This window comes from Helicoverpa zea, chromosome 28, assembly GCF_022581195.2.
Source record: "Helicoverpa zea isolate HzStark_Cry1AcR chromosome 28, ilHelZeax1.1, whole genome shotgun sequence".
Classification (NCBI taxonomy): Eukaryota; Metazoa; Arthropoda; class Insecta; order Lepidoptera; family Noctuidae; genus Helicoverpa; species Helicoverpa zea.
Genome location: NC_061479.1, coordinates 4456724 through 4483934, shown reverse-complemented (window position 1 = coordinate 4483934; position 27211 = coordinate 4456724). Strand labels below are relative to the sequence as shown.

Genomic DNA, 27211 nt, shown 5'->3' with positions numbered 1-27211 from the left:
AACTTTTCCTATCTAAAGTTAGCTATCAGTGACTCCATACTACAAACGCAAGGCGATCACCGACCTTCACAGAAGCAAAGTTACATGACAGGTCCTATATCCATACCTTTTCCATCTCAATAAAGACATCAGGCTTAGCGATAGCTGCTGGAGCCTCTTCAATGATCTTCTGATGACGACGCTGAATAGAGCAGTCACGACCGAATAGAGAGATTGCGTTACCTGGGGAAATTATATTTATATTAATTATTGAAAAGGAATTTGATTACTAAACTGGAAACTTTTCTATTAAATCTTTCTTATCTATAAAACTACTAAAAGTGCAAGTGAACAGCATCGCGGTCCCATCCGCAACTCGAGGGAACTACTTTCCGCATCCGGATACTCGTTCTTTCTCAGGTTTAAGATTCAATTAATTTAAAACGGTTCAGTAGCTTTGGCGTAAAAGCGACATAGTCTACTTTTAGTCTAGTTTTACCCGTTCACGAGAATTTGTTCTCTCAGGACGCGGGGATCATCAATAAATAAATAATCCTAGTACAGTCTCAATTCAGGAGTCAGTAATAACATATTTTCTAGAAGTCAAAATTAAAATAACTCTCCTTCCCAAACTTTTTACTTATAAATATTATATTTGTCAACTCACCGTATTGATCAGCCAAAAGTTGTACTTCCAAGTGACGAGCTGACTTCGCGAGCTTCATCACAAATATTGGCGACCCGGGTACTTCAGCCTGCACCTGTTAACAATAAGATTGTTACGTAAAAACCCTCTCTTTTTCTCATTCTCCAATCAGCAGTTTCCCTTAAAAAATTATGTACCCCTTACTGCAACAACTAGTTAAACAAGTATTTCATTGAAAAAATTCTTCCAATTGTGATTAATTGATTATCCAATTAATTAGTGGCTGTCCAATTTTAAATAAATTCCAATTTTTAATAAAAGATTTTTAATGAATGTGGGTCCTTTTGTTATTTAAAGAGTTAATTAATATTAAGAGATTGCTGCATGCATCATACAATATTGATGCAAACTTGCAGGTTTTTAGTCGCTCGGAATGTACCGCGTATGAAAACTTGGGGGAAACCCACTGGTGTAAAAGAATGGTTAAAATACGAATTATTATTATTTTTTGTACAAACCTGTCTAAACATGCTGTTGAAATCATCAGGATTGTCCACTTTCCTGATACCCTTGCCGCCGCCACCTTCCGAAGCCTTGATCATCACCGGGAAACCTGAACCAAACAGCAAAAAATATACAATTAGTTAGAGTTTGAAATATCCGAAAAATTACCGACGAAAATTACGAAATATTTACCGACAACATAAACGTCAGTTCTTCTTAAAACAACAGTTTACTTTAGAAAATTAAACGTGAAAAATTAATAGTCAAAGTTTTTTCTTTAAGAAAACTGACGTTTATGCTATCGCTGCATACAGGCGTAAATCGTACTATGGGCTGTGGGCATTAGCAACAAAATGTGCCCCTTTTTAGTAAAATAAAGGAATAAATAAGTCCACATCCTCTTGAAGACTCTGTATACATCAGTTATTGTCTCTTTTTATCGCAGAGCCCTTCGGAGTCCCTTTTTGTGGATACGAGGGCCCTATATGGTTAACCATGTTATAAAACTAATGTGTCTCAATGTTACTGGGCAACTATTTCGAGGAAGTCAGACCAGCAGTCCCTTAATGTGGCACACAGGTACTCAGCTGCATATGGTTAAACTGGAAGCCGACCCCAATACAGATCCATAGTTGGAGTTGTACAGAAAAAGTTAGGCATATAATATTGATAACTTACCAATCTTCTGGGCAGCTTGCAGACCCTGTTCAGGGGTGGTGACACAACCCCTGGCGAAGAGTTCGGAAGATATCTTGATCTTCTTACTGTTGTACTCTGCCTTCAATTCTGAAAGAATAATAAGATTAAAATTAATTTAATTCTAATGTCCTTCGTGCTATCGTAACATAAGAATTTTAAACTGATTTTAAAAATTCGGCCCACAGAATATTTTCTGGGGGTCCAATGAAATCAACCCCCTAGGAAAGGGGTCAAATTACCAACTCCTATTTTTAAAGCTACATAAAACACATTCTAAAACTAGCACAGACCTCTCCATGGTGAGATAAATATGACCCCTTGTAGGGTAAAACTGACTTCAATATTAAATAAGCCTTCAAATAAGGGAGTTCCCAGGTTCCTTAGGTATCTACGCAAATGTGAAGAAGTTTATCTTGTCTCCTTAGGCCCACGTGGCTTTTCCAGGGGGTCTAACGGCCACAACACCCTCAATGTGGGTCTCATACACACAACCCTGTGAGGCACAAAATTGCAGACCCCATATTTTAAAATCGTACTTACCACTGCCACTCCAAGGTAAAGTAGGTATCTCAGCGGTTTGAGCAACTCTGGACACGCGGTCTCTTAGCGGCCACATAGCTTTCTCAGGGGGTCCAATGAACACGACCCCCGCACTGGTGTCAGAGAACTAACCGTCTCATCTTTTTAAAAGTTCACCTGCCACCTACATAGTTTTCTTTGGTCCGATAGAGAAGACCTCACGTATAGATAAGTATATGTCACGTAGTATGGGGTCAAATTGTTAACCACCTATTATAAAATTCTACTTACCACTGACCTCACGTTCAAAGTTTGACCCTCTATTTTAAAATTCTACTTACCACTGCCACTCCAAGGCAACGTAGGTATCTCAGCAGTTTGAGCGACGATGGAAGACGCAATCTTATCTCCTAGAGCCCACATAGCCTTCTCAGGGGGTCCAATGAACACGACCCCCGCACGATGGAGGAGTTCGGGGAGCTTGGGGTTCTCGGAAGCGTGACCCCAACCTGCCCATACGGCCTAGAGGGGAAGGAGATTGATTTCGATTATAGACTATGCCTTAAAATAATAAATACGATTGTAAGGTTATTTCACTCTTATTGTAAACGTATTTCAATATTATTTCATTATTTTGACTTTTATGAATGAAAGACATAAGTGAAATGAGATCTAATTCTCACTTTCTCAGGTTAAAACAGAATTTTCATTCTGAAAATTGTTATGTAACAGAACATTTTTCCGATATTAAATCAATTGTGCTTAGACATCGAAAAAGCAGCCATTTAAGTCTTTACACATTTTTTTTTGAAAATTTGAGTGACCATTTGCATCGCAAAATCAATCCTTCGTTCAGCAATGGATGTCATTTTACCCGACTGCTAAGAAAGGATAGGTAGAAAAATATTTCTTTTCCTATGTAGAAACAAATACTAAAACACTAAAACAATTACCTGAACTTGAGTCCTAATCGCAATATCGACGATCAACTCGACGTTAGCATAGTTGTTATTGTTGGACCCCCCGGGCACGGGGACATAGTGGTCGGCCATCTTGATATACTCCGCGTTAGCCTTCAGATCCTCGGGAGTCACCTGGTGAGAGAGAAGAGAGGGTTAGATGATTCTAGAACATGTATCGTCTTGGAGCTTGTGGCTAAGTTAAAGCCGCAAGGACTGATCGATCAAAAGTGATGATTGGCCTTTTTTTAACGACGTTAAAAATCATCATATGACCCCTCCCGCTGTGGGTTGGCAGCGGTGAGTGAGTGTCAGACTCTTACTGACTAAAAACCGTCGTGTTACGTCGTAGCCCGTAGGCGTTTTATGTACCAGGGCCGCGGTAACTCTTTCGAATGACCATTTTGTCATGACGAGGTCTTTATTTTATGTAGTCTTCTTATATGTATACTTGCCTTATGTACTTTCTTCATGTACTTCTTTTTTAATGTAATGAAATTAGAATCACTGTTTTTTACACAGGGAGGAAGAAAAGTAGAGAGGAGATGCCATGAGGCAAGACCAAAACGATTAGTTACCAAGCGTTCGGAGTCTTTGAGACCTCTCAAAGATATTTTATATAGATAGAATTGACAAAAATTGGGCGAGTTCTAACGAGCGGAGCTATCGCTAACACTATCCACTAAGGAGATTTTCTGTTATGACAGCTTGACATGTCAATTTGTTCTTCATATTTTTAATTCTGTTATGACACTAACCAAGGGATATTGGCTAACCATGGGTTATTGGTTACCCAGGTAAATGGGTTGAGGAGGTCAGATAGGCAGTCGCTCCTTGTAAAGCACTGGTACTCAGCTGAATCCGGTTAGACTGGAAACCGAGCCCAACATAGTTGGGAAAAGGTTCGGGAGATGAACTCTGTTATGACACTATTTCTATAGTTATTAATATTACTACTCACCATGACGACAAATCTGACCGCCCGTTCGTTCTTGAACATCTCGTAGGACCATCTTCTGATTGATCTCATGCATTTCACTGCACCGATACCGTTGTTGGCGATCAAAACCTGTGGGATAAAATAAAAAATTAATACAATTTAAAAATACACTTAATGATGGTAATATTGTATGTTGCAATATATTTTTTTAGTTATTTATTGCATAATTTACACAGTGTTTGTAGTGGATGTTTGTGATTCTTTCTGCTGAATAGATTTTTGAATAGAATATAGAAATAGAATATCCCCACAGGGAATAGTTCCCTTAGAATGGGAGTGAGATATTGAGTAACAGCGAGAAGTAAAATCAAATCACCTTATATGGCAATACTAACCTTATTAATAGGCTTGGTGCCCTGGAACCGTCTCACAAACTCCTCAGGAGTGGCAACCGTGAAGTCCTTCTCTTGAAAACGCTGGCTATGGATGACCGTACCCTGGGACATAGACGGCCTGGAACAAACAATATAAAATAAGTACAAAGTTAATAATAACTGTGTCTAGACCGATTGTAGGCCAATACGTCTGTTCTCTCTAAGGAGATTGGTCAGCTGCGCAGGACATATTATAGTGCACAAGCATTTGCGCAGACACAGGTGCACTAACTGTTCTTTCACTCACATAGCGCAATGGGACTACAATCTGACATCATGAATAAAGATTGATAGCAGGATATACAACATACTCACGAAATATACATAGTTTTTTATTTTATGACTACATATAAAGAAAATATAAATTATATTAAGCTCATGCATACCCATGGTATGCATGAGCTTAATATACCCGTGGTTGCTGTCAAACAGTTGTCAGAAGCACATACTCTGCCCAATTAATTTCGCAATTAGTGATAAATACTGTGAAGTTGTGCCCCGAAATGTGTTTAAAGTGTTGTGGAAGTGACTTGAAAATAGTGCAAACGTTATCTAGCATTCTCTTCGATTAAATTCGATAAAAAACTCGAATAAATAATATCAATTTCGAGCCGCAAAAATTTTACTACCCACACTTTAATAATAATTTTCTGACAGTTGTCAAAAAGTTAAATCATCGCTGTCAATGAGGGTTGCCAGCTTTTAATCAGTGTTGTCATGTATTAAAACAAATTACCCTGGAAATTACGGACCAAGTTACCGAAACCCGTACAGGAGTAGTAGACCAGGCTCCTGTATCGGTGAATGTTACTGGCAACAACAGCAATAGAAAGTTTATCCAGCAAGCTTTCCATCCAAGTTTGTTTATACACCGTCCAAGATCCTCGTCAGTGGGAAGTACTTCAGCCCAGACAGCTCTTCCTAGAAATGAGTCTGATAACACCAACTGCGGTCCACCATGTCCACCATCCTGGCAACGGGTACCAATGAACGGCAATACTAAAAAGCGGAAACTATCGCCCACCACTCCCCCGGATGCAGTGAGAACATCAAATAGGTTCAGTCAACTACCAATAGACCTTACTGAAAATGAACCTGACCACACCCAGAGGAAACCCAGTAAGCCGCCACCAATTATGTTATATGGAATAGACGATCTGAACAAGCTCACCGAACTGCTAGAAACAGCTGCCGACAGAGACCAATTCACTTATAAGTGCGTAAACAGAAATCAACTTCGCCTAAGTAGCACAAATATAGTGGTCTATAAGAAACTTCTGTCGCTTGTAAGAGAAAACGGATTAATAGGTCATACTTTCAATACCAAGGATACAAGACCTTACAGAGTGGTTATACGTAATCTGCATCCCTCCACACCCATAAGCATAATTAAGGAAGAAATAGAGGCAACGGGGAACACAGTTGTTGGAGAAATCATCAACGCCAAATATGGTTCTGAGAAGAAACCTACTTCAACATTCTTCGTTAACCTTGCTCCAGGGGTGAATAACAAAGCGGTAAAAGGGCTCAAATATATATATCACCAATCAATTGTTATTGAGGACCCGAGAAAGAAAAAAACAATTGTACAATGCCAAAGGTGCCAGCAGTACGGACACTCCAAGAACTATTGCATGCGTCCATACCGTTGTGTAAAATGTGGATTATCTCACAAGACATCTGAGTGCCCCAAGCATGATCGCTTAACTCCAGCTATGTGCGCTCTCTGCAACGGTCCTCACCCGGCCAACTACAAAGGCTGTGAGGTATATAAAGAAATATTGACCCGCAGGACTCTCAAGCCCACAGAGAAAATAACCATGACCCAAAAGAAAGTATCTAACACCAAGGATGGAACTTCTACCCTGAGTCCTCGCAATATCGCTGAGGCGAGAACCGAGACTTTTAAATCCACTTACGCTGATACTCTGCGACACAGTGTTGATGCAGCTGAGATAAAGAGTGGATCCACCTCCAGCATAGAACAGCTACTCATTAAACAAACCGAAAAGTTTGAGTGCATCTTTCAACAAATGAGTACTCTCATAAGTCTCATTACCAAGCTAGTCGACAAACTCTCAAAATGACTTGTCTAAGACTAGCTACTTACAACATAAACGGGTTAACCCCCAGCAAAAATGAAGCTCAGCTCTTAATGATAGACCATAAACTAGATATACTACTTATATCAGAAGCACATTGTACTGCAACATCCGAGGTGAAATTTCCAGATTACCATTGTTACCTAACAAGCCATCCTGATGGAAGAGCTCATGGCGGCACAGCAATCATAATAAAAAAAAACATAAAGCACCACCTACTACCAGCTTACAGAACCGACCATATACAAGCCACAACAATAGCTTTAGAAGATCAAACCGGAATCATACATATCTCAGCTGTATACTGCCCCCCCAGACACAAAATAAATGAGGCAATGTTTTCCCATTTTTTTGAAATGCTCGGTAATCGCTTCATCGTTGGAGGTGATTGGAATGCAAAACACGTTGGCTGGGGATCCAGGTTAACTACAACGCGTGGCAGGCAGTTAAAACTTAGCTTGGATCGTCACATCCTCAGTGCTATAACCTCTGCTGAACCGACATACTGGCCTAGTGATCCTGCTAAAATCCCTGACCTAATTGACTTCTTCATAACGAAAGGACTGTCTAGGAATTACATGAAACCAGAATCCTGTTACGATACCGCATCGGACCATACACCGGTCTTGTTAACTGTTAGTACAAAAGTAATTGAGAAACCATGCCCTCCTAAACTTTACAATAAGCAAACTGACTGGGAGTCGTTCAGAAACTTCATAAACGACAATATTCAATTAAAAGTAGCCCTGAAAACTCCAGAGGACATAGATAATGCAGCGGAATGCATCACCTTATTGATACAAAGAGCATGCTGGATTAACACTCCAGTAATGAATCAAGTCAAAAAGCTGACCAACTATCCATTGGAGGTCAAAAAAGCAGTGACTGAGAAAAGGAGGCTCCGTCGAATTTGGCAACAAAGTAGGCTGGAACAAGATAAGTCAGAATTCAACCGCGCAGCCAGAAACTTAAAAGACTTACTACAAAAATGGCATGACGACACACTGGAAATGCAGTTGGAGTCACTGACTGCTACTTCATCGTCTAACTACTCTCTGTGGAAGTTCACAAAAAACTACACAAGACCTACCAATTCTATCCCACCCCTTAGACGGGGCGATGGTTGGGCGAGAACTCCCCAACAGAAAGCAGACGCTTTTGCCGAGCATTTGGCAAATGTGTTTCGCCCAAATGACCCAGCTACCGACGCGTCCGAGGAGGATATCGATATAACGCTGAAACAAGATTTCCAATTATCTCCCCCTCCACGCCCAGCAACTGTCAGAGAAGTGTGGGCTGTTATTAGAAACTTGGCTAATAAAAAAGCTCCTGGTTTTGACTTAATAACTAAAGACGTCTTAATCCAGTTACCGAAAAAGGCAGTTGTATTTTTGACAACACTTTATAATGGAGTTCTCAGAGTGCAATATTACCCACAGATTTGGAAAATATCTCAAATTCTGATGATACAGAAAGCGGGAAAATCGCCAACTGATGTCTCGTCCTACAGACCGATCAGCCTACTTCCGATTCTCTCAAAGGTTTTCGAAAAAGTCCTGCTCCGCAGAATAATGCCTGTACTCGATGAAAATGGTATCATACCTTCTCACCAGTTTGGATTTAGATCTCAGCACTCTACTGTCGAGCAGGTCCATAGGGTGTGTGACAGAATCAGAAAATCTTTGGAGGAAAAACACTTTTGCTGTTCGGTATTCCTAGATATCCAGCAGGCATTTGATCGAGTTTGGCATAAGGGTTTACTGTTCAAGATCAAGGAATTTCTTCCCCACAGCTATTTTCTACTGCTTGAGTCCTACCTAACAGAACGTATCTTCCAGGTCAAAGAGTCGGAGGCTACATCTGAATTACTGAACTTCAAAGCTGGCATACCCCAAGGATCAGTTATGGGGCCCATACTGTACACTTTGTTCACTGCAGATCTACCAGAAGAAGATGGTGTGATTACCGCTACATTCGCTGACGACACGGCAATTTTAGCCAGTAGTAGTGACCCCACAGAGGCTTCACAAATTCTTCAAAGAGGACTTGACAAAATTTCAAAGTGGTTGCAAACCTGGAGAATTAAGGTCAGCGCTTCCAAATCTGTCCAGGTTACATTCACCCTACGTAGAGGCGACTGCCCACCTGTGATGCTTGACAATTCCATTCTACCCCACAAGGATACTGTGAGATACTTGGGCTTACACCTGGATCGAAGACTCACCTGGAACCACCACTTGAAGACCAAAAGAGAGGAACTGAACATACGCTTTAAAAACTTCGCTTGGTTGCTGGGGAGAAATAGCAAGCTATCAACCGATAACAAACTTTTGATCTACAAAGCTATTCTAAAACCAATCTGGACATATGGAATACAACTATGGGGTAGTTGTAGTGCTTCCAATATTTGTATCGTTCAACGGATGCAGAATGCTATTTTAAGATGCATATGCAAGGTGCCCTGGTTTGTTAAAAACAGCGAAATCCACAGCCAATTGCAAATTACCACAGTAAAGGATGAGATCCTTATGGCAACCAAAGCTTATCAAAGGAGACTTGAAGTACATCCTAATGATCTGGCCGCAGGCCTCAAAACAAGATCCTATCAAAAGCGACTAAAGAGAAAAGATATCTTGTCTGCACTATCATGAGCGTCAAGAAAAGTACAAATGAGTAGATGTTCTCACTGGAGGACACACTCTCATCAACATCGTCGTACAAGACATCTGCTTATAGTAGTGACTGATTGCAGATTATAATTAAAACCAAAAAAAAAAAAAAATGCATACCCATACAGTCCTAAACCGTAATATGTCCTATTTTTTTTCATTCTTGTTTAAAAAAAAGGTTGCTATACAGATTTAAGTATATATATCCTCTTTTATTGACTTTCCTTATATGAATGATGGACAAAATATAAAAATGATATGTTACATATCTCAAGATATTGCGATATCAACTCATCAAGATCTGATTAATTACAGTAATTAGAGATAATATTGAATATAATATCATTGATAATATAGATAACAATATTTATTTATAAAATAACATTTGTTGATTGTTATTGGACTGTGATTATGTGAAAAAATTAAATATGTAAGTTCAATATTTTAAAATAATGTAAATGTGAAAATGTGCCATAGTTTTATTTTAATATATTGCAAAGATAATGTACAACATTTATCACGGATTTTTTGTTTTAAGTTTTTACAATGGATTTGGAACTTTATTCACTATTAGGAAGCTACACTATCTCCGGGTGACATTAGCTATTTTTAATCCAAATTTTGGATGTAGGTAAGTAAAGGAAGCGGGTGAAACTACACGAAATAGCTAGTTTACCATAAACTTTAACATCGATATATTACTGTTACAGCCTTGTTATCGTCCCACTGCTGGGCACAGGCCTCCTATCACACGGAGAAAGATCACATAGATATATTATTGTAAGATATTATAAAAATTCTTATGAATAATATTGAATTCAAAAATTACATTCATGAATAGATTTATAGCCACATTAACAAGTTCCCATGTCAAATCTTGTAAACTTTGAATATTCATTAAAATTTAATTGTTTAAAACTCTCACAATATTATAAAACAATGGTACTTGTTTTTATGAATAATTGTATATCAATTATCAAATAAATCTTATTTAATTTAAACTCATTTAAAATTGTTACTGTTAAAAACTGATAAAAGACGTGACAAAAAAAAATCGAAATAAATACCTACACGTTTGACTAAAAAAATTACTTATTTTTTTTTAATGTCAGTATTATTCAAACAATAAAATAATTTAAATAAACCAGTGAAATCGAAAGAGAAATCACCCGTGGCATACTTTGTACGTTTCGACACGTAATTCATACGAAATAAACGTGTTAACATCAAAATCGGCGTCTTTAATAGCAAAATAAACAACCTTATCAAGTTTTAAGAACGTAATAATTAAGAAAATCGCAATAAAAAACTAGAACTTCGGTAATTATTTTGTTCTAACCTGTAAGGCCCGTCAGAATACAATCCATTCATTCCTTGATACATTTTAACTTATGAAAATTCACTGTAAGGTCTCTTTTACACAAAACAACCGTTAGAATAACTAATTAATTCATTGAGACAATAATAACTAAACATTTCTTATTATTTAGAGCGACACAATTTTTTTGTTTTCTTATTTTGACGTAAAGGATCGCCCGCTATTGAGCTCTCGTATGACGGATCATACGATCATGCTGGCTCGCTTACTCCCATATACACAACGCGAGTGAAAGAAACAGCGCTCTAAGTGGTTCAAAGTTGCCATAATAAGGAAATTGCAAGAAGTTTGCATATGAAAACTTGTTTTTATCGTAAAGTTAGGGTTGGGAAAGGGTCAATATGAGTCGATAAGATTAATTATTTGCGTGTTTATTGTTTTTCGAAGCACGTTTATCGTACATGTGATTATCTTTTAAGTGTTAATGAATACGCAAGTTTAATAATAGATTTCATCGTGAAAATAATGGAATTCATGCGCATTTCTCCCTTCTAAGAGTTAGAGAACAAATACTTAATGAAAGTCTTCGCAACTACATCCAGATTCCTTTTTATAAAACAACGGAATTGGTTTTTCACATAACAACAATTGAAATTAGAGCCAGAACCTGCGCAATAATGACGTACTTAAATAACAATTAGAGTAAACAAGAATTACTCGTTACCCCGGGTTTTTGCACTGCTGAACGTTTCATTAAGTGTTTCAAATTTATGTCAAAAAATACCAGTAATATGAACAAAAGTGAGAGAGTAGATAGTATTTAGTGAATGAATTTAGGAAACAGCGACGAAGAGCTAAGTTATCCCAATTTACCAACTATTTTAAATCAAAGCTATTGAAAACCTTGTTACCTATAATATTAACTTATCGACACCAAGCATACAATTAGCTTCACTGATAATATAGGTAGGTACCTAATTGGTTCATTCATGCAATTGCACGCGTCATTCGTAATAGTAAATCATTATTGCTTCAGTTCTTTAATTATTGTTGTAGTAAATTCCAGAAAAAACTATCTATACTAATATATACATTTGTACTAGTATTTATTTTTGTTCGTTGGCTAAAGCTGCGCCCTAAAGGCTTCGAAACTACTGAAGCGATTTGAAATAAAAAAATCTTTAGCTGTTAATTAGACTATTTGCTCGTAACATAATTTAGTCCGGTACGGGAAAAAGTTCCCTGGATGACAGGTGAAACAGTTAGCAGAATATTTTATATATCTTCGTATTTTAAAGTAGGTACAAACTAGAGACAGATTATAATCCCAAAACTAAAATTGGCATGTCCACGTGTGTTGATTCATTGTTTTCAAACAAAACTATTATTAAAGTCACTGGCTGAAACGCAGAATAAAATTAGATAGTAAACAAGTTTTATATATAAATCATATTGAATGTTTTTAAATTGGATACTATGTATGTGAATCTGTTGACACGATATTTGGCAATTTAATTCGTAGGTATAGGTAAGGTCAATGTCAAAAGTACATAGTTGAACAAATCAAAATTTTCATGAGTGCCTAATAAAATAGCGTAAAGGGTCATAATTTCGTAACAATAGAAACGCTAAACGCTCACATAATAATCGTCCATGAGAAACAAAACTGATAAGCATTCACATAGTTTCATGAAAATAGTAAAAAATAAAATAATTCCGAAACACTTTTAAACTTCTGTAAATGAGAAGGAATATTAATTTATCAAACATAAGTAGGTACTCATTGATTCGCTCTTGTCGTAGCACTTACGTAACTTAGTATAATTATTTGAGTTTTACGTAGAAATTCAAATTATATAAATACTTTAACTATACCTAATAATACTTAATAATTTCTATATCTCGTATCGTTTTCACGGATAACTATGAAACACAGCAAAATGATTACAGATAGATACAAATTTTCGCGAAATAACTTCATCATTTGAGCTACACATTTTGTTGTTATACATTTTGAAAGTTGCACAGATACCAGTGACCAATTTGAAGTGGCAAAGTTTTTTAACGAGTGATTTACATTTTTTTAGATGTAACCTGCAAATATCATAAACGTCTATAGTATGAAATAACCGAAGCGTTTTTAATTTAGTAAATCTTCAAAGAACTCCCCAAATAGGATTCGAGTAAAACCAGTAGTGCTACCTAGTCGGTTATGATTCCATATCCTAAAGCGACCTTGTCAACTGTATAACAAGATAATATTTGCTTTCATAAGTACCTCAGCCGCACGCAAGTTACATAAGTACATGACCAATCAAATATCCGCAACAACAATGCTTAATAGCAGGCCCGCCACTAGCTGTTTGTTCGCCCGCGTGCAAAACTGATTATGCCGCCCTACGACTACATACGTTTTGTCAAAAAATATGGCGGATACAGGGGGTCCGGACCCCCCCCCCCCCCTCCGCCCATTCATATCCATGTTACAGTCCAACAGAAAAAAATATGTACATGCACCGCTCTGATTGCAGAAAACCCACCTACTTTTGGATAAATAACTATTGCAATACATAACATACATTACACATAACTTTTTATTTAAGTACTTGAAATGTTCAGAGTAGGTAACCTAAGCAGTCCTGGGTTAGCCCATAAGCAAACTAAACAATTGCTTAGGGCATCAATGCAGTGCAATCATTACCCAAGTGGCCTCTATGTATTGAAAGATTGTGATTAACTTAAACTAACGCACTTAAATATCTATAACAATGTTTAAATTCAGTAAAATATGCTATTTGGTGGGTTTCCCGTTGAAAAGTCAACTTATAAGACACATGCCATATGTAAGGAAGCGCGAGCGGAGCGAGCGCGAAAATTTTTAGGGTTCCGTACCTCAAAAGGAAAAAACGGAACCCTTATAGGATCACTTTGTTGTCCGTCTGTCTGTCTGTCTGTCTGTCTGTCTGTCTGTCTGTCTGTCTGTCTGTCTGTCAAGACCCTTTATCTCAAGAACGCGTGGACGTATCAAGATGAAATTCACATGAAATGCTCAGGTCTGTTGTCCCTTTAAGCTGTGAAAATATCAAGCTTCTAAGCCAAGCCAATCAAAAGATACAACCGATTATGTCGATATTTTCAACAAATTCTCGACACTCGCAAAGGAATCAAAACCTACAGGGTACTTCCCGTAAACTCAGAGTCTTGAAATTTGGCATGAAGTATTGTCATATAATGCAAATATAGGAAAAATTACGAAAATCTCATTTTTTTAGTTATATAATATAAAAAAATATATTTTAATAAAATGAAACTTACTACCTTATTTCTCACGAACGAATAAAGGTATCAAATTGAAATTTATACCAAATACCTAAGTCTATTGTCCCTTTAGGCAGTGAAAAAAACAAACTTCTAAGTTAACGCGATCAAAAGATACAGCAGTTATACCGACACCTTAGACGAATTTCTGTCACACGCTAGGGAATCAAAACCTACAAGGTACTTCCCGTGAACTCAGAATCTTGAAATTCGCCACGAAGCAGCGTTATATAGTACAGATAAAGGAAAAATTGCGAAAATGATTAATTTGAAGGTTCATAAAATATTAAAATATTATTTTTGCTTACACGACATAAAATATTTTTTTAATAATTATAAACTTACTAACTACCCTTTTTTACATGAACGCGTAGAGATATTAAAGTTGAAATTCATATCAAACACTTCTTAAATATAATTGCCACTAAACTATGAAAAATTTTAAATCATTCAAAGGTCATTGGGCACCTTAGTATGAAAACCATACCCACGGCGGATACGAACGAAATATAGCACAGTATAATGATAAAGGCTCTGATTTACTATGGCATTAGTCGCATCTATGTGAACCGTGAGAATCTAGAGAAAATCAGGTGTAAACATCAAATATTTTCCTCATTTCAATGGGGAATTTAAACGACCAAATTTGACGGATTTGAGAAATCATTTCTTTGTAGTGAAAGAGTATACTCGCCGTTTATTTCCATTGTCATCAGGTCAGGATCTGATGATGGAAATCCTGAGAAATCGAGGGCAACTATAAAAAATTGTAGGCATGCATAGGATTAAAACTTGATTCTCAGATGTATGTCTGGTGATACTATCAAACAGTGAAAGTTTAGAGCTTACCTGATGATGGAGACGTGAGAAAGTCGAGAGAACTCTATGCATGTTTAAAAAAATAATAGATCCCATTAGTAGTGAATTCTCATCACCTAAAATAAAATAAGCTCCAACACAAGGTTACGTTATAAATTGTAAAGGAGTTCCCATAACTATATCTGATCTTTGCTATCGATCCCACAATGGCAGTTAAACCTATCTATGTGGAAAGTCTTCGCCAATACGAATAAAATAAGCCCAAACACGTGGTAGTTGCAACATACCGTTCAGGAGTTCCCTCGACTCTCTGTAGTCTCCATAATCAAATCAGCTCCAAACCTTCACTGTTTACAAGTACCCTCAAAAATACACTCACATGTCTGGTTTTGACTCGATGCGTGACTACAATATTCAAGAGTTGCCCTCGATTACTCAGGGTTTCCAGATCCTTTCTTTATGAAAAGTCTTTAACAATAAAAACTAGCATTGCAACCTGTAAAATCCTCTGAAACTGCTTGTCTATTATATTTTTCAAACGATCCTGGACATTCAAAGAAACGTCATACCATTCTCCACGATTTAAAACTACTTTGATTCATGTCCGCCACTTTTTACAAAGCGGGTCAGATATGCCCAATGACCTTTAAGACATAATTAGTTATTTTCAATCAGATTTCTGAATGATGACTATAAAATGTTGTATATAAATAACTTTAATAAAATAACTTTTACAAGGTACTGGCCTACTATTTTAGTTATATTATAAAATAAAAAATATTAGCTATTTTGACTCTCACGAAATTACCATAACGATGATTGTTCTAAACTGAACGGTTGGCGCGAGACTCACTTTTTATCTAACCAGGATTTGTACGGAACCCTCGGTGCGCGAGTCCGACTCGCACTTGGCCGGTTTATTTAGTCTAAGGACACAAAACAAATAAAAACCACTGTAAATTAACAAAGCAAAGTCAAAAAGTAAGACATGCACAGAAGTGAAGTGCAAAAGCCGCGAGCGAAGCGAGCGCGATTTTTTCCTTAGAGTTTTCTTGAAGTAAACATATCATAAAAAGCCATAACGGACGTGCGCGAAAAATATTTTTTCGGAATTGAATGCCTCAACAATTAAACTAAGATAAAATGCGAAATCTGACATGGAGCCGCGAGCGCAGCGAGCGCGAATTTTTTTGGGGATGCAAAGGGTGAAACAGTCAAAATTGATAGGAGACGACCAAAGCTAGGGCGGCTTTTTCCGAAATTTTATTGGTTTAATTTTGCCGCCCCCTAAATAGCATTTGCCGCGCGCTACGCCACTGGTTAAGAATCTTTTATTTTGAAAATGTCCTTTTAACAGATGTACCTAACTGAAACTGGCAGTGTAAGTAAGTTCTTAGCGCTATTGCTGTGTTCGGAAATATTGAAATCAAATCATAAGTAAAAAGATATTGTATTTTTTAAATATTACGTGATAACTCGCTAGATTTGCCGCCCCCTAGGACGTGCCGCCCGCGTGCTGTGCACGCGCTGCACGCCCGCTTACGGCGGGCCTGCTTAATAGTATGTGAAACTTGTTCTGTTGATAGGCAAATAGTTCAAAAGACTGTGTTTCTGAAGTCAGTCTGTTGTCTTCTTGCACAACTGTTCTTCCGTAAGTCCATATCTCAGTTCAAATATTCAAGAAGCATGCATAAAGCATTATACCTATGTAAAATCTTCGCTTTCAGAACACAGAACATTTCACAAACAAACTTTCTACCAGAGTTAAAAAAGCGGAGCTAGTCAATAGAGAATACAACAGATAGGTAAGTATGTCCTCTATCTATTCAAGCTAAACAAAAAGTACAATATCAGCCATAAACCTTCTAAAAATCTAAAAAAAGCAGCTGAGAGAGAAAAAACATACGAAACATCATTGTTTTTTATACGCATACAAAATATTTAAACACCATACTTCATAATTACCAAGGCTCTTCGTTTGTATCAGACCTGTGCAGTAAAAAAACATTACAAAATACATAATCATATATTGTATGTGTTTTTATCATCTTAAGAGCTAATATGTTGATAAATTAATACTAAGTCATGGAGTTTCTTGCGGTCTAAACCATCGCAAAAATTAAATGACCATAAAATACTAACTTTACCTTAACCCTGGAGATTAAAGGCGTATTGCACTATTTAACTGTATCGATAACCGAACCATAACCAGCCGTATACTTGCCGCACATTGGTCACATCGGCGATTTGACAAAACTGCAATGGTTCGACTATCGTTAAGTTAAATGGTGCAGCTAACCATAAGAGACACATATAAAAGAATCTTGACAAAAATAAATAAACAAATGAATGATAGATAAGTCACAAAACAAAATACAGTCACATAATATGCGAACTCTGAAAAACGTACTAAAAATTAAACCAGTATAAAAAGATCCTACAATGTACAACAATTACTAACAAACCAAGTCCAATTCATTTTGGTCACATAAACTGTCGATTATTAGTACATTATGACTGTATTAGCAATCTAATCTAAATACTAAAGTCCAGATGTTTTATTGAATAGCTAATATAATAATGTTATTCTATGACGAAGTGTCACGTATGACTAGAATTAGAAATTAATATTAGTGTGACATTTTAGTGATGGAAATCCCAGTAGCACGTAACAATTTTTAAGATTGAATTTTGAGAAACGGATTTTAAATCCAAAAAGGGCTGCGGGTTGTTCGAAAGAGATACCGCGGCCCTGGTACATAAAAGGCCTATGACGGAACACGACGATTTTAGTCAGTAAGAGTCTGACACTCCCTCACCGCTGCTAACCCACAGCGGGAGGGGTCATTTGATGATTTTACGTCGCTAAAAAAAAAAAAAGGTCAATTCTGATGGTCCATTTTTTGTAAATATGTTTCTACTAAATAAATTCCTAACAACTAACGAGACGAAATTCTACTACTTTCTACGATGGAAGTTGAAATACAAATAAATCTACCTCTTAATCTCTTATCTATTCTAACTCCCCCACAACGGGCATGCTGAAAGAGATTTCTTAAAAAATAAGCTGGGCTTTTGATCTTGATTGTACTATTTTTCTTCTTGTCTCACAAACTGCTGAATGAATATATAAATGTAGTATTTTTTATTTTAATTAATTTTTCAGCCTTATTCCATAAAACAATCGCCCATATGACTAAATTCATTCATACTACCTAGGCCCAACAGCTTTCATTGATGCTAAAATAACAACCTAAGAGAATCATAATGATTACTACTAACAATTTGCGCTCATTTACACATTGACACGAATAAAATACATTTTTATTCGCTTATACATGTTAAATTTGTAAGTACAGACAAAATGATGTCATTTCAGAAACCTTACATAAGTTGTCTAAATCTGTTTAAGTAGGCAAAATCCTTTTAGAAGTGTACCATCTTCATTTCCTTTTTTTTTAGGTAGAGACGATAACACAATCTGTCTCAATAGATTTTCAACCTTATCACGATCGTGGAAGGTTAATGTTTGATAAGTGAAGGTTTACCTGCTGGCGTTCGATTCTAAGTTAGGCAAGTACCAATTCAACTTTTCTACGTTTGTATGTACTTTCTAAATATACCTTAGACACTAATGACTGATCAACGGTGAAGGAAAACATCTCGAGGAATCCTGAACTATAAAGTTTGAAATCACCAACCCGCATTGAGCAAGCGTGGTAATTAGTGCTCAATCCTTCTCTGTGTGAGGGGAAGCCTGTATCCAGCAGTGGGACGATAAAAACGCTGATGATGATAAATCTAACCAGTAGTTTCCATCGTCAGTATTTAGCCACTCACATCCTATTTAAATACGTATACTTAAACAAACGTTTAACTCTTCAGTACTTGATATACAAATAGACGTAGACAGTTGACGTGGATGTAAATATTTTTACGCATACGCTAAGTTTAAGGTGCTCATATCATCAATACGTCATTAAGTACACTAATCATTCATCTGATTTTGTTTACTGCAATATTATATGTTCTGGAATCTGTGCATTAGACGTATTGAATCCGACGATATATTGGTGAAGATAAAATAAAATGCGCTGATACATCATCATCTTCCGAGCCTTTTTCCCAACTATGTCGGGGTCGGCTTCCTGTCTAACCCTGCCCTAACTGCCCTCTCTGACCTCCTAAACCCAGTTACCCAGGCAATCCAAGACTCCTTGGTAAGACTGGATGTCATACTTTCTGAACCTCCAAGTAATAAGGACTACTAAAACAAATACGGTTTTATTTCGCACAAAAAGAATACAATTATTCACTTATGTAGGTAAGGAAAAACATATTTTATGTTTAAATTAAGTTTTGGATAAACGACAGTTTCGCTCGTAAGTAAATCATAGGAGTTTCCTTGAAAGTTGCAAGTACTGCAACTTAACGAGCAGTTTTCCTTAAAGAAACAAATAATCTAGAAGCCCTACACATATCTAGGGATAATAAATATTTGTTTGCACTTATGATGTGGTTTTATTTGCATCTGTTTGTTTTAAAACGCACGTAAGTCGCAGTGCAGGAAAAATCATACGCAAATGCGTTTACGCGTAAAATACAGAGAAAATTCCAGTGTCTTACAATGAGTATAACTAATAATAATTTATTTATTTATTTATAGTTAATTAAAACGGTGCAACACCAATTACAATAATTAACATGGAAACATTAAATAAAAATAATATAGTTATTAATAAAAATACTACCAGAAAAAGCATTTTTTAGTTATTCAAACAGTGGTCAAGGATTCACCTGAGTTCCGAGGTAAATAATTGCCTATGTTATCAAAATCCATTCCGCAGTTTTTAGAGAGTAACGATTAGAAACAACCATATATAGTTTTTCAACCGTATTTATTTCATTTTGGCATTCATGAATGCCTAAATGAAATAAATAACTTAACTTTGATTTTGAAAACTAAAATCATCTTCCTCGCCAAAATCACACAACTTAAAAAAGCCGGTACGCATCCAAAAAATAATATCTAAGCTATAATATTCGCAGTAAATTTTTAAGCAAATACACAGCTCACTGTTTATTCTATAGGTACATTCAAGGCTAGACTTGTTATCTGAGCTAATACTGTTTAACCCCGGACTGTCGATATCGTGTTATAGGTTAGTGCAATCGAATATTTTGATGCAATAAGCCAATATTTATTGAGTGCGTTATACTTTAATTAGATCAATGATTGTTTTGGTCAAAATTCCGAGCGAATTCTCACTAATTCTGCAATATTGATATTATGAAGATCCATTTTTTTTAGTAATGGATAAAAAAACGACTGGACTGATTTGAAAATATCTTTCACTGTTGGAAAGCTCAACTTTTTTCCAGTAAGATAGGCTATATTTTATCCAGGTGCGGGCAGTGGTTCTCACGGAACGCGGGTGAAACTGAGAGATAACGGCGAGTTAACTATAATGATAGTGGAAAAATATTCTTTAGATGTAATGGCTAAATTAATTGAGTAAGACGTTAAACGATAAGAACTTAAGGATGACGAAAGAATGAAAATTCTGAAGAGAACTGCTTGTTTGTCACAAACAAGTTTTACCTTCTTACCGTTTATATCTCATAATAATTATCTCAATACATTTGCCGCTCATTAAAAGTAAAAAAAAAAATTGGAAACTTTTTCAGACCCAAGAATCGAATACATTATAAAAAGTATCGATAGTTTTTTTTATCTGTATCTTTTTCACACCCCTTTAAAATCAATGTTGCCAGAAATCTCAATTTAAGATTTTGACATTAATAAATAACATGGCGGCAAAACGAAGTCATATTAAAAACTATTTAACTCTTTAAAATATTCTTTTTTATTATACCCGAAATAAATAATTAATCATGAAAGAATATCAAGTGTAACAAATTATTAAATTAACAACAAGGAAAACAGGTATTATCTAATAATCTATCTATCTACGTAAGTAAAACAATTATGTAAAGATTATTTACGCTACAATGTAATATTTAAATGTTTGATAGAAAAACTATTAGCAGTAAACAAAGTATTTATTTCTTGAATTATATTAACTTTGTTGTTGTTTGTTGTAACTCTTTCACACAAAAACCACTGAATAGATTTTTATAAAACTTAGCAGTTAAGGTACGTTTTGAATGCCAGCTGATGGCTGCAACTGCCGCGACTGCAAGAAGTCGGCCGCAGCTGCACTACTGGTTTGTATGTATTTACATGAAACCGTTTTGGATCGAAGCGGCAGCAGCACGTTCAGTCACTATCAGATATCGATGTAGGTATAAATTAATGCAGTCGCGGCATGTGCGGTCGGCAGTTGCAGTCGACAGCAAGAATTCAAAGCGTACCTTAAGTACTTAGTAAGTAGTAGATAGTTATTATGAATGCGGTTTTTTTTTATGGCATCTCGCAGTTCAGCCTAGAGCAGTGGTTCTTAACCGGTGGTCCGCGGACCACTGGTGGTCCCTGGAGGCATTCCAAGTGGTCCGCGAAGCTTAGCTTCGCGACGTTGCTATACGTTATCTAACTTAATTTTTATTGACTTATAATTGCGAGCGGGGGTTTTCGCATGGACGTATATCGGGTGTGTCATACCTAGTCCCTCCATTCATGAAAATGTATGTTTGGGCTACGTAATATTTGTTATTTTATTGCTATTTTACGTAATATTTGGTCGAAGTCCAATAAAAATTTCGCGCTCGCTTCGCTCGCATATTCAGAAAGTATATGCCCTTATTTTTGCATTTCTCAACAAACAAAAAGTTAGTACGTTTGGGCTACATTTTACGTAATATTTGGTTTAAGTCCGATAAAAATTTCGCGCTCGTTTCGCTCGCGCATTTGGAAACTACATAGGCAAGTTTTTCTTTATTTACATTTGCTTACCTACACAACTGCCGACATGCGTTTGGCTTTGAGTAGAACTCACTCAAAACTTCAGATTTTTTTTTGATAAATAATAAACAAATGAGTGCTTATTTAGGTAAACCGATGAGGTGGTCCCCGGCAAGACAAACTTTAGTTAAAGTGGTCCCTCATGTCAAAAAGGTTAAGAACCACTGGCCTAGAGGCTGTTGACTGCTCAACCGGTAAAATCCCTGTGGATGCCTAGCATTTAAGGCCTCCAGGCAGGGGAAAAAATAGCTTACAAACCAAGCAACTCCGCTAAGGTTACGAGCATCGGCTTAGGGCGTCGCTGACTCCAGCAAAGGGACAGGCTGGATCATAATTTAAGGGGCGTTTTAACTTTACTGCTCAGCTACGCGGGCTAAAAAAGTGACCTATACAGATGCGGGTGAAACCGCTGGCGGAAGCTAATACTTACAGTTACAGCCTTTTTATCGTCCCACTGCTAGGCACAGGCCTCCTCTCACACGAAGAAGGATTACATTTAAAGCATTGAAGTTACTACTTTTAAAGAGATATTAGTTTAAAACCAAGATAGGTATAAAGATCTAGTTAAAACTGCCATCGTCTTTATCTGACCTCGGTCTACCAATCTAGTTAGACAGGTATTTAGTCAGCTAAGTGATTAGAAGCTAAACTCTTCAAAGCTTAGATTTTTATTTACTCAGATGCTAATAGATTTATACTATATTTTAATATAATAAAACATTTTTTTGGTTTTTGTACCCTAGAGGCACCGGAACTACTGATTCGATGTGAAAAAATATTTCACCGTTGGAAACCTACACTCTTCCCGGGTAACATAGGCTGTATGTATTTTATCCCGGCACCTAATGTATTTATCTAGAAAAACTACTTTTTACTAGTAACACTTCGTTCTCGGGAGACGCGGGTGAAACCGCGGGAAACATTTAGTCGAAAATAAAGTTAACGTTCGTATACATACTCCTTGGTAAACAAAGTCTCTTTATTTATTATTCAGAGGTTAAAGATACGTCCTTTTAATAAAAATATAATAGGCAGGTACTTAATGACGATTATTTATAGAAGCTCCGCTAAAAAACCTGTTATTAATATTTTAGGTATTATTTGAGGACCTAATTCAGGTACCTGTTTTTGGTAAAGACTGGTAATCATCACATACCTATTATACGAAAGTCGTCTGTAAGACTGTTTGCGGTGAACTAACAAAAACTACTGGACATATTTTTTTGAAGTTTTTCTTCAATAGATAGAAGATTCATGAGAAAGGTTTTTAGGCCAGTCTAGACCTTAATCGAATTCTCCTCAAAAACTATTAAATACCATATTTTATGTTCAGAAAACTCCGACCCTCACATAGTCACAATAAACAAGACATTAAAGAACCTACAGGATGTTTAAACAAATGAGTGAAAAACTTAAAAAAAAATCAATAAAAATTACAATAACAACAAAAAAAAAAACATTTTAAAAATTTCTTTAAAAAAACTTACTGCAAAGTCCCGCTATTAGGAGGCCTCAACAGCCTGCCATCCTGTTGTCTCTGGCCTTCTTCATGACCCTCCCTCTCTTCAGGGTCCACGCTTAACGTCATCTGGAACTTCTGCGCCAGATTCGGTAGAACCTCAGTTGGTTCCTCATCATCAAACGACTGAGGCTCAGCATTCTCTCCCAGCACAAAACGCTTAGAAGTTCTGCGTTTCAACATTTTGAAAAATACGTTCACGATACCACACACTGAATCTAAAATGTTCATAAATGGCTCATTTTTTTTCACTTGCACTGTGTTTTGGCACTTATTTTTTGTGTCATAAAGTTAAAAGTTGAGGTAGATTTATTGTATAAATGCTATGTTCATATATTATTTATTTATTAAAGTTTTGTTTAAATCTTAGCACGTTTGATACGTGTCGATCGATGCTAGTTCTAAAACTGAATGATGATATTAATATCCGTAGTAGGATAAACATAGGGTGATTCAAAACGATTATTTTATTAACGTTTAGATATTAAATTATTATCGATTTATTTTTGAGCGGATCTTTTCCGAATCGATTAAAAAATAATTAGGTACGGTCCTAAACAAGCATACAATATTAATAGTCTGGAAAAATACGTTTCTTTTTTCATTTAAGTAGGTACTTGGAATTTTACCGCTTATAAATCCATTTTTTTTCGTTTTTAAGATTTTAAAAATCTTAATCTAAATAAATGATGGATGAAGTTAATATATTTTTCCATTGTGCCTTTTGAATCAAAATACACGATGAAATGCATTAAAGCATTTACGTAATACGACCTTAATTTGTTTAGATTTTATATTTAAATAAACCCGTTTTTGGTTGTCCCTCGCGTCATTATTTATTTATTTGTTTACAAAATTAGTAACATTAATAGAGCAAGTTTTCCAATAAAATACGTATTTCGTTTATTTAGCTTTAATATTATCTAAGTAATGAACTAGGATACGTAAGTTATTTTTCAGAAGATCAAAGTGTTTTCAATATTGGACTGAAAAATCAACAGCCTGTATAAACTGTACCTAATAATAGTATTATTATCTACTAATAAGTTTTTAGGCACAAGGAAAATCCATGGAATATACTTACTACGAATCGTACTACGTGTCAGTTTTTTAGGGTAAAATTCCAAAAAATCCTTTGTTACAAAAATGATATAAGTAGGTATGTATATAATATGTATTGACGTCGAAATTCCGGGGATTAGTATAATTTGAGGTAAAAAACGTAGGTGATTCTTTATGCGACATAAACCTGCTTATATTTAAGTGTAAAAAAAGAAAAATGCATTGCTTAATTATAACTATTACTAGTCATTTTCCCGTGGTTTCACCCGCGTCCCGTGGGAACCACTGCCCGTACCGGGATAAAATATAGCCTATGTTACTCGGGAAGAGTGTAGCTTTCCAAAGTTTCAAATCGGTGCAGTAGTTTCGGATCCTAAAGGGTGCAAACAAACAAAAATATGTTTCCTCTTTGTTATATTAATATACAATTTAGATTTAAATACAAGCTGTTGATTTGCATCCGTGCCATATTCAAGGAGGTAATTATGCTAATGATTCTTGACCCAAATCAATAAAAAAATTGGTACGTAATTTTTTTTCTTTAATTTTTTTCGGAATTCCGTAAATGTCATCTAGCCTTATTTAAACTTGGCGCGTACGTTACTGGCATTAAAACCGTGCTGCACTCTCACACAAACGCAAACACAAAGCATACGCAACGATCACTCATAAATTTCATTCATAAAATTGGATTACTTTGGAAATACCACGACATTACAATGACAAAAAAAGTAGTGCATATTAGTTATTTCCCATCTACTGTAATTCCAATCGATTATTTAAGTATTGTATGTCCTCCTCCTGAACTATGGCGCAAATGCAAATCAACACCTTGTATACTTTCAAGAAAAACTATGGAGATACAACTTTTAAAACAGATTTAAAAGGCATATTGTGCAACGAATTGTCTCCATATTCAAGTGAGGTCCACCCACTCTTACACCATTATAGAAAATAACATGGTCTTGAAATAATTGTGAAACACTTACCTATCTAAGTTAAAACGGTTGGTACCTAAGTAATAAAGTAAAATCTTAGAACGTTCCAAGTGTTAATTTTAGCGTTTTTTTTTTTTTTAAAAAAAACTGGTCATAAAGACAGCGCACCATTTTGTACGCATTATGTCTGAATTTTACTACAATGCAGATGACTATTAAGATAAATCTAAACAATCAAAAACGTTTCAAAATATCATTAAAAATGGATTTTCTTTATCTTTTGAATAAACAACAATTTATTTTGGTCCATATCTTAAGCTTTACCTATAACTATGCCCAAAGCATGTTGGGGCTGCGGGATGGATCGCGCGAGTTACCGCGGCGCTGCAGGAGCGCTGGTACATAAAGGGCTTAGGAAGGAACATGGTGGGTTTTAGTCAGTAAGAGTCTGACACTCACTCACGCTGCACCCACAGCGGGAGGAGTCATTTGAACGAAGCTAAGGATATAAGATAGCCAGACAGGACGCAGGTTAGACAAAGGGTAAAACGGGACTCTATTACTAAAGATTTCGCTCTCCATATGTCACCAGCCTATATCTTAGGCAGGGTATTTACGTACATAGAACAGAAAATTTATGTCACTAGAACACTGTTCCGTGGTTACGGGTTTTTTTTTACAGATGCTGTATTTCTATTCCTGACAAAACTAACCAATATACTGAAAACTACTTAGATAATAATAAATATTTTAAAGGTAGGTAAAACAAAGGGTATTTATGCTAAGTTTAGAGAAAATGGTACGGAATTCTTCATTCACGAGTCCGTCTCATACTTAGACGGTTTTTTAAATACTCTAAGTGATCGGCTTATACAAATGTTCAGTTTTTGTCAACTGCTGTATTCTTAACGTAAGTACAGTGTTTATTAAGACGTCAATACGTTTATTTGTACGTGATTAATGAATTAAGTAAAGTGTAAAGTTTAACAACTGTGAAGGACGTTACTGTATGTCTCTTTGCTTCCGTAGCTAATAATTTGTTTTAGTTAAAGAAACCACTTACATATTTTCTTACGTAGGAACTTAGGTACATGTTAACAAAAAAAAGTTGTCTATTAAATACCTTCGACTTTTTTTTGGAAGATATCTATGCTTCTAATATAACAAAGAGAGGAAATATTTTTTGTTTGTTTGTACTCTCAAGGCTCCGAAACCACTGAACCGATTTGAAAAAAATATTTCACCGTTGGAAAGCTACAGTCTTCCCGAGTAACATAGGCCATATTTTATCCTGGAACGGGCAGTAGTTTCCAGGGGGCGCGGGTGAAACCGCGAAAATACGGCTAGTAGACAGAACGTAAAATAATTTCAGAATCTTATAATCGTTTAAGAATTTGCTGAATAAACATTATTTATGTTGTTTAGCTATACTTATTCTCATGTATGTAACGTAGAAACGTGACATTTTTGCGATTTAGGGACTGCACATTATAACGAATGTACAAATCATAATATACTAGTTTCTGTTCGTGGTTTCACCCGCGTCCCGAGATATTTTTTTTCCGTAGCCGGATAGTTAGAAAGAGGTCCCGGGTCTAAGCTACCTCCCCTCTAATTTTCAGCTTAAACGGTTCAGCCAATCTTGAGTTGGTTGGTATAGTGTAACTACCACGACTTTTTTATAGCATGTACCTATATGTTACGGGGTTGCCTGGGTAACTGGGATGAGGAGGTCAGATAGGCAGTCGCTCCTTGTAAAGCACTGGTACTCAGCTGAATCCGGTTAGACTGGAAGCCGACCCCAACATGATTGGGAAAAAGGCTCGGAGGATGATGACCTATATGTAGGGCTGCCATCTCGAAT

At 36.2% G+C, this 27211-nt stretch overlaps 1 protein-coding gene across 2 annotated transcripts in view; it reads right to left on the bottom strand.

Moving 5' to 3' along the window:
• The window catches only part of LOC124643783 (acetyl-CoA carboxylase), an 89672-nt gene that overhangs the window by 47557 nt on the left and 14904 nt on the right, over positions 1-27211 (bottom strand). Inside the window, exons 1-9 of one of the 2 annotated variants that reach the window (XM_047182878.1) lie at positions 23316-23754; positions 4642-4759; positions 4268-4375; positions 3301-3441; positions 2689-2869; positions 1808-1915; positions 1144-1238; positions 647-740; positions 107-222 (exon numbers count right to left, since the gene is read on the bottom strand). In XM_047182878.1, the coding sequence (XP_047038834.1) occupies positions 107-222; positions 647-740; positions 1144-1238; positions 1808-1915; positions 2689-2869; positions 3301-3441; positions 4268-4375; positions 4642-4759; positions 23316-23578 (1224 nt within the window). In that variant the 5' untranslated portion in view covers positions 23579-23754. Of the gene's footprint in view, positions 1-106; positions 223-646; positions 741-1143; positions 1239-1807; positions 1916-2688; positions 2870-3300; positions 3442-4267; positions 4376-4641; positions 4760-23315; positions 23755-27211 lie in introns of those variants that run through there. The other variant, XM_047182876.1, reaches the window with a different exon arrangement.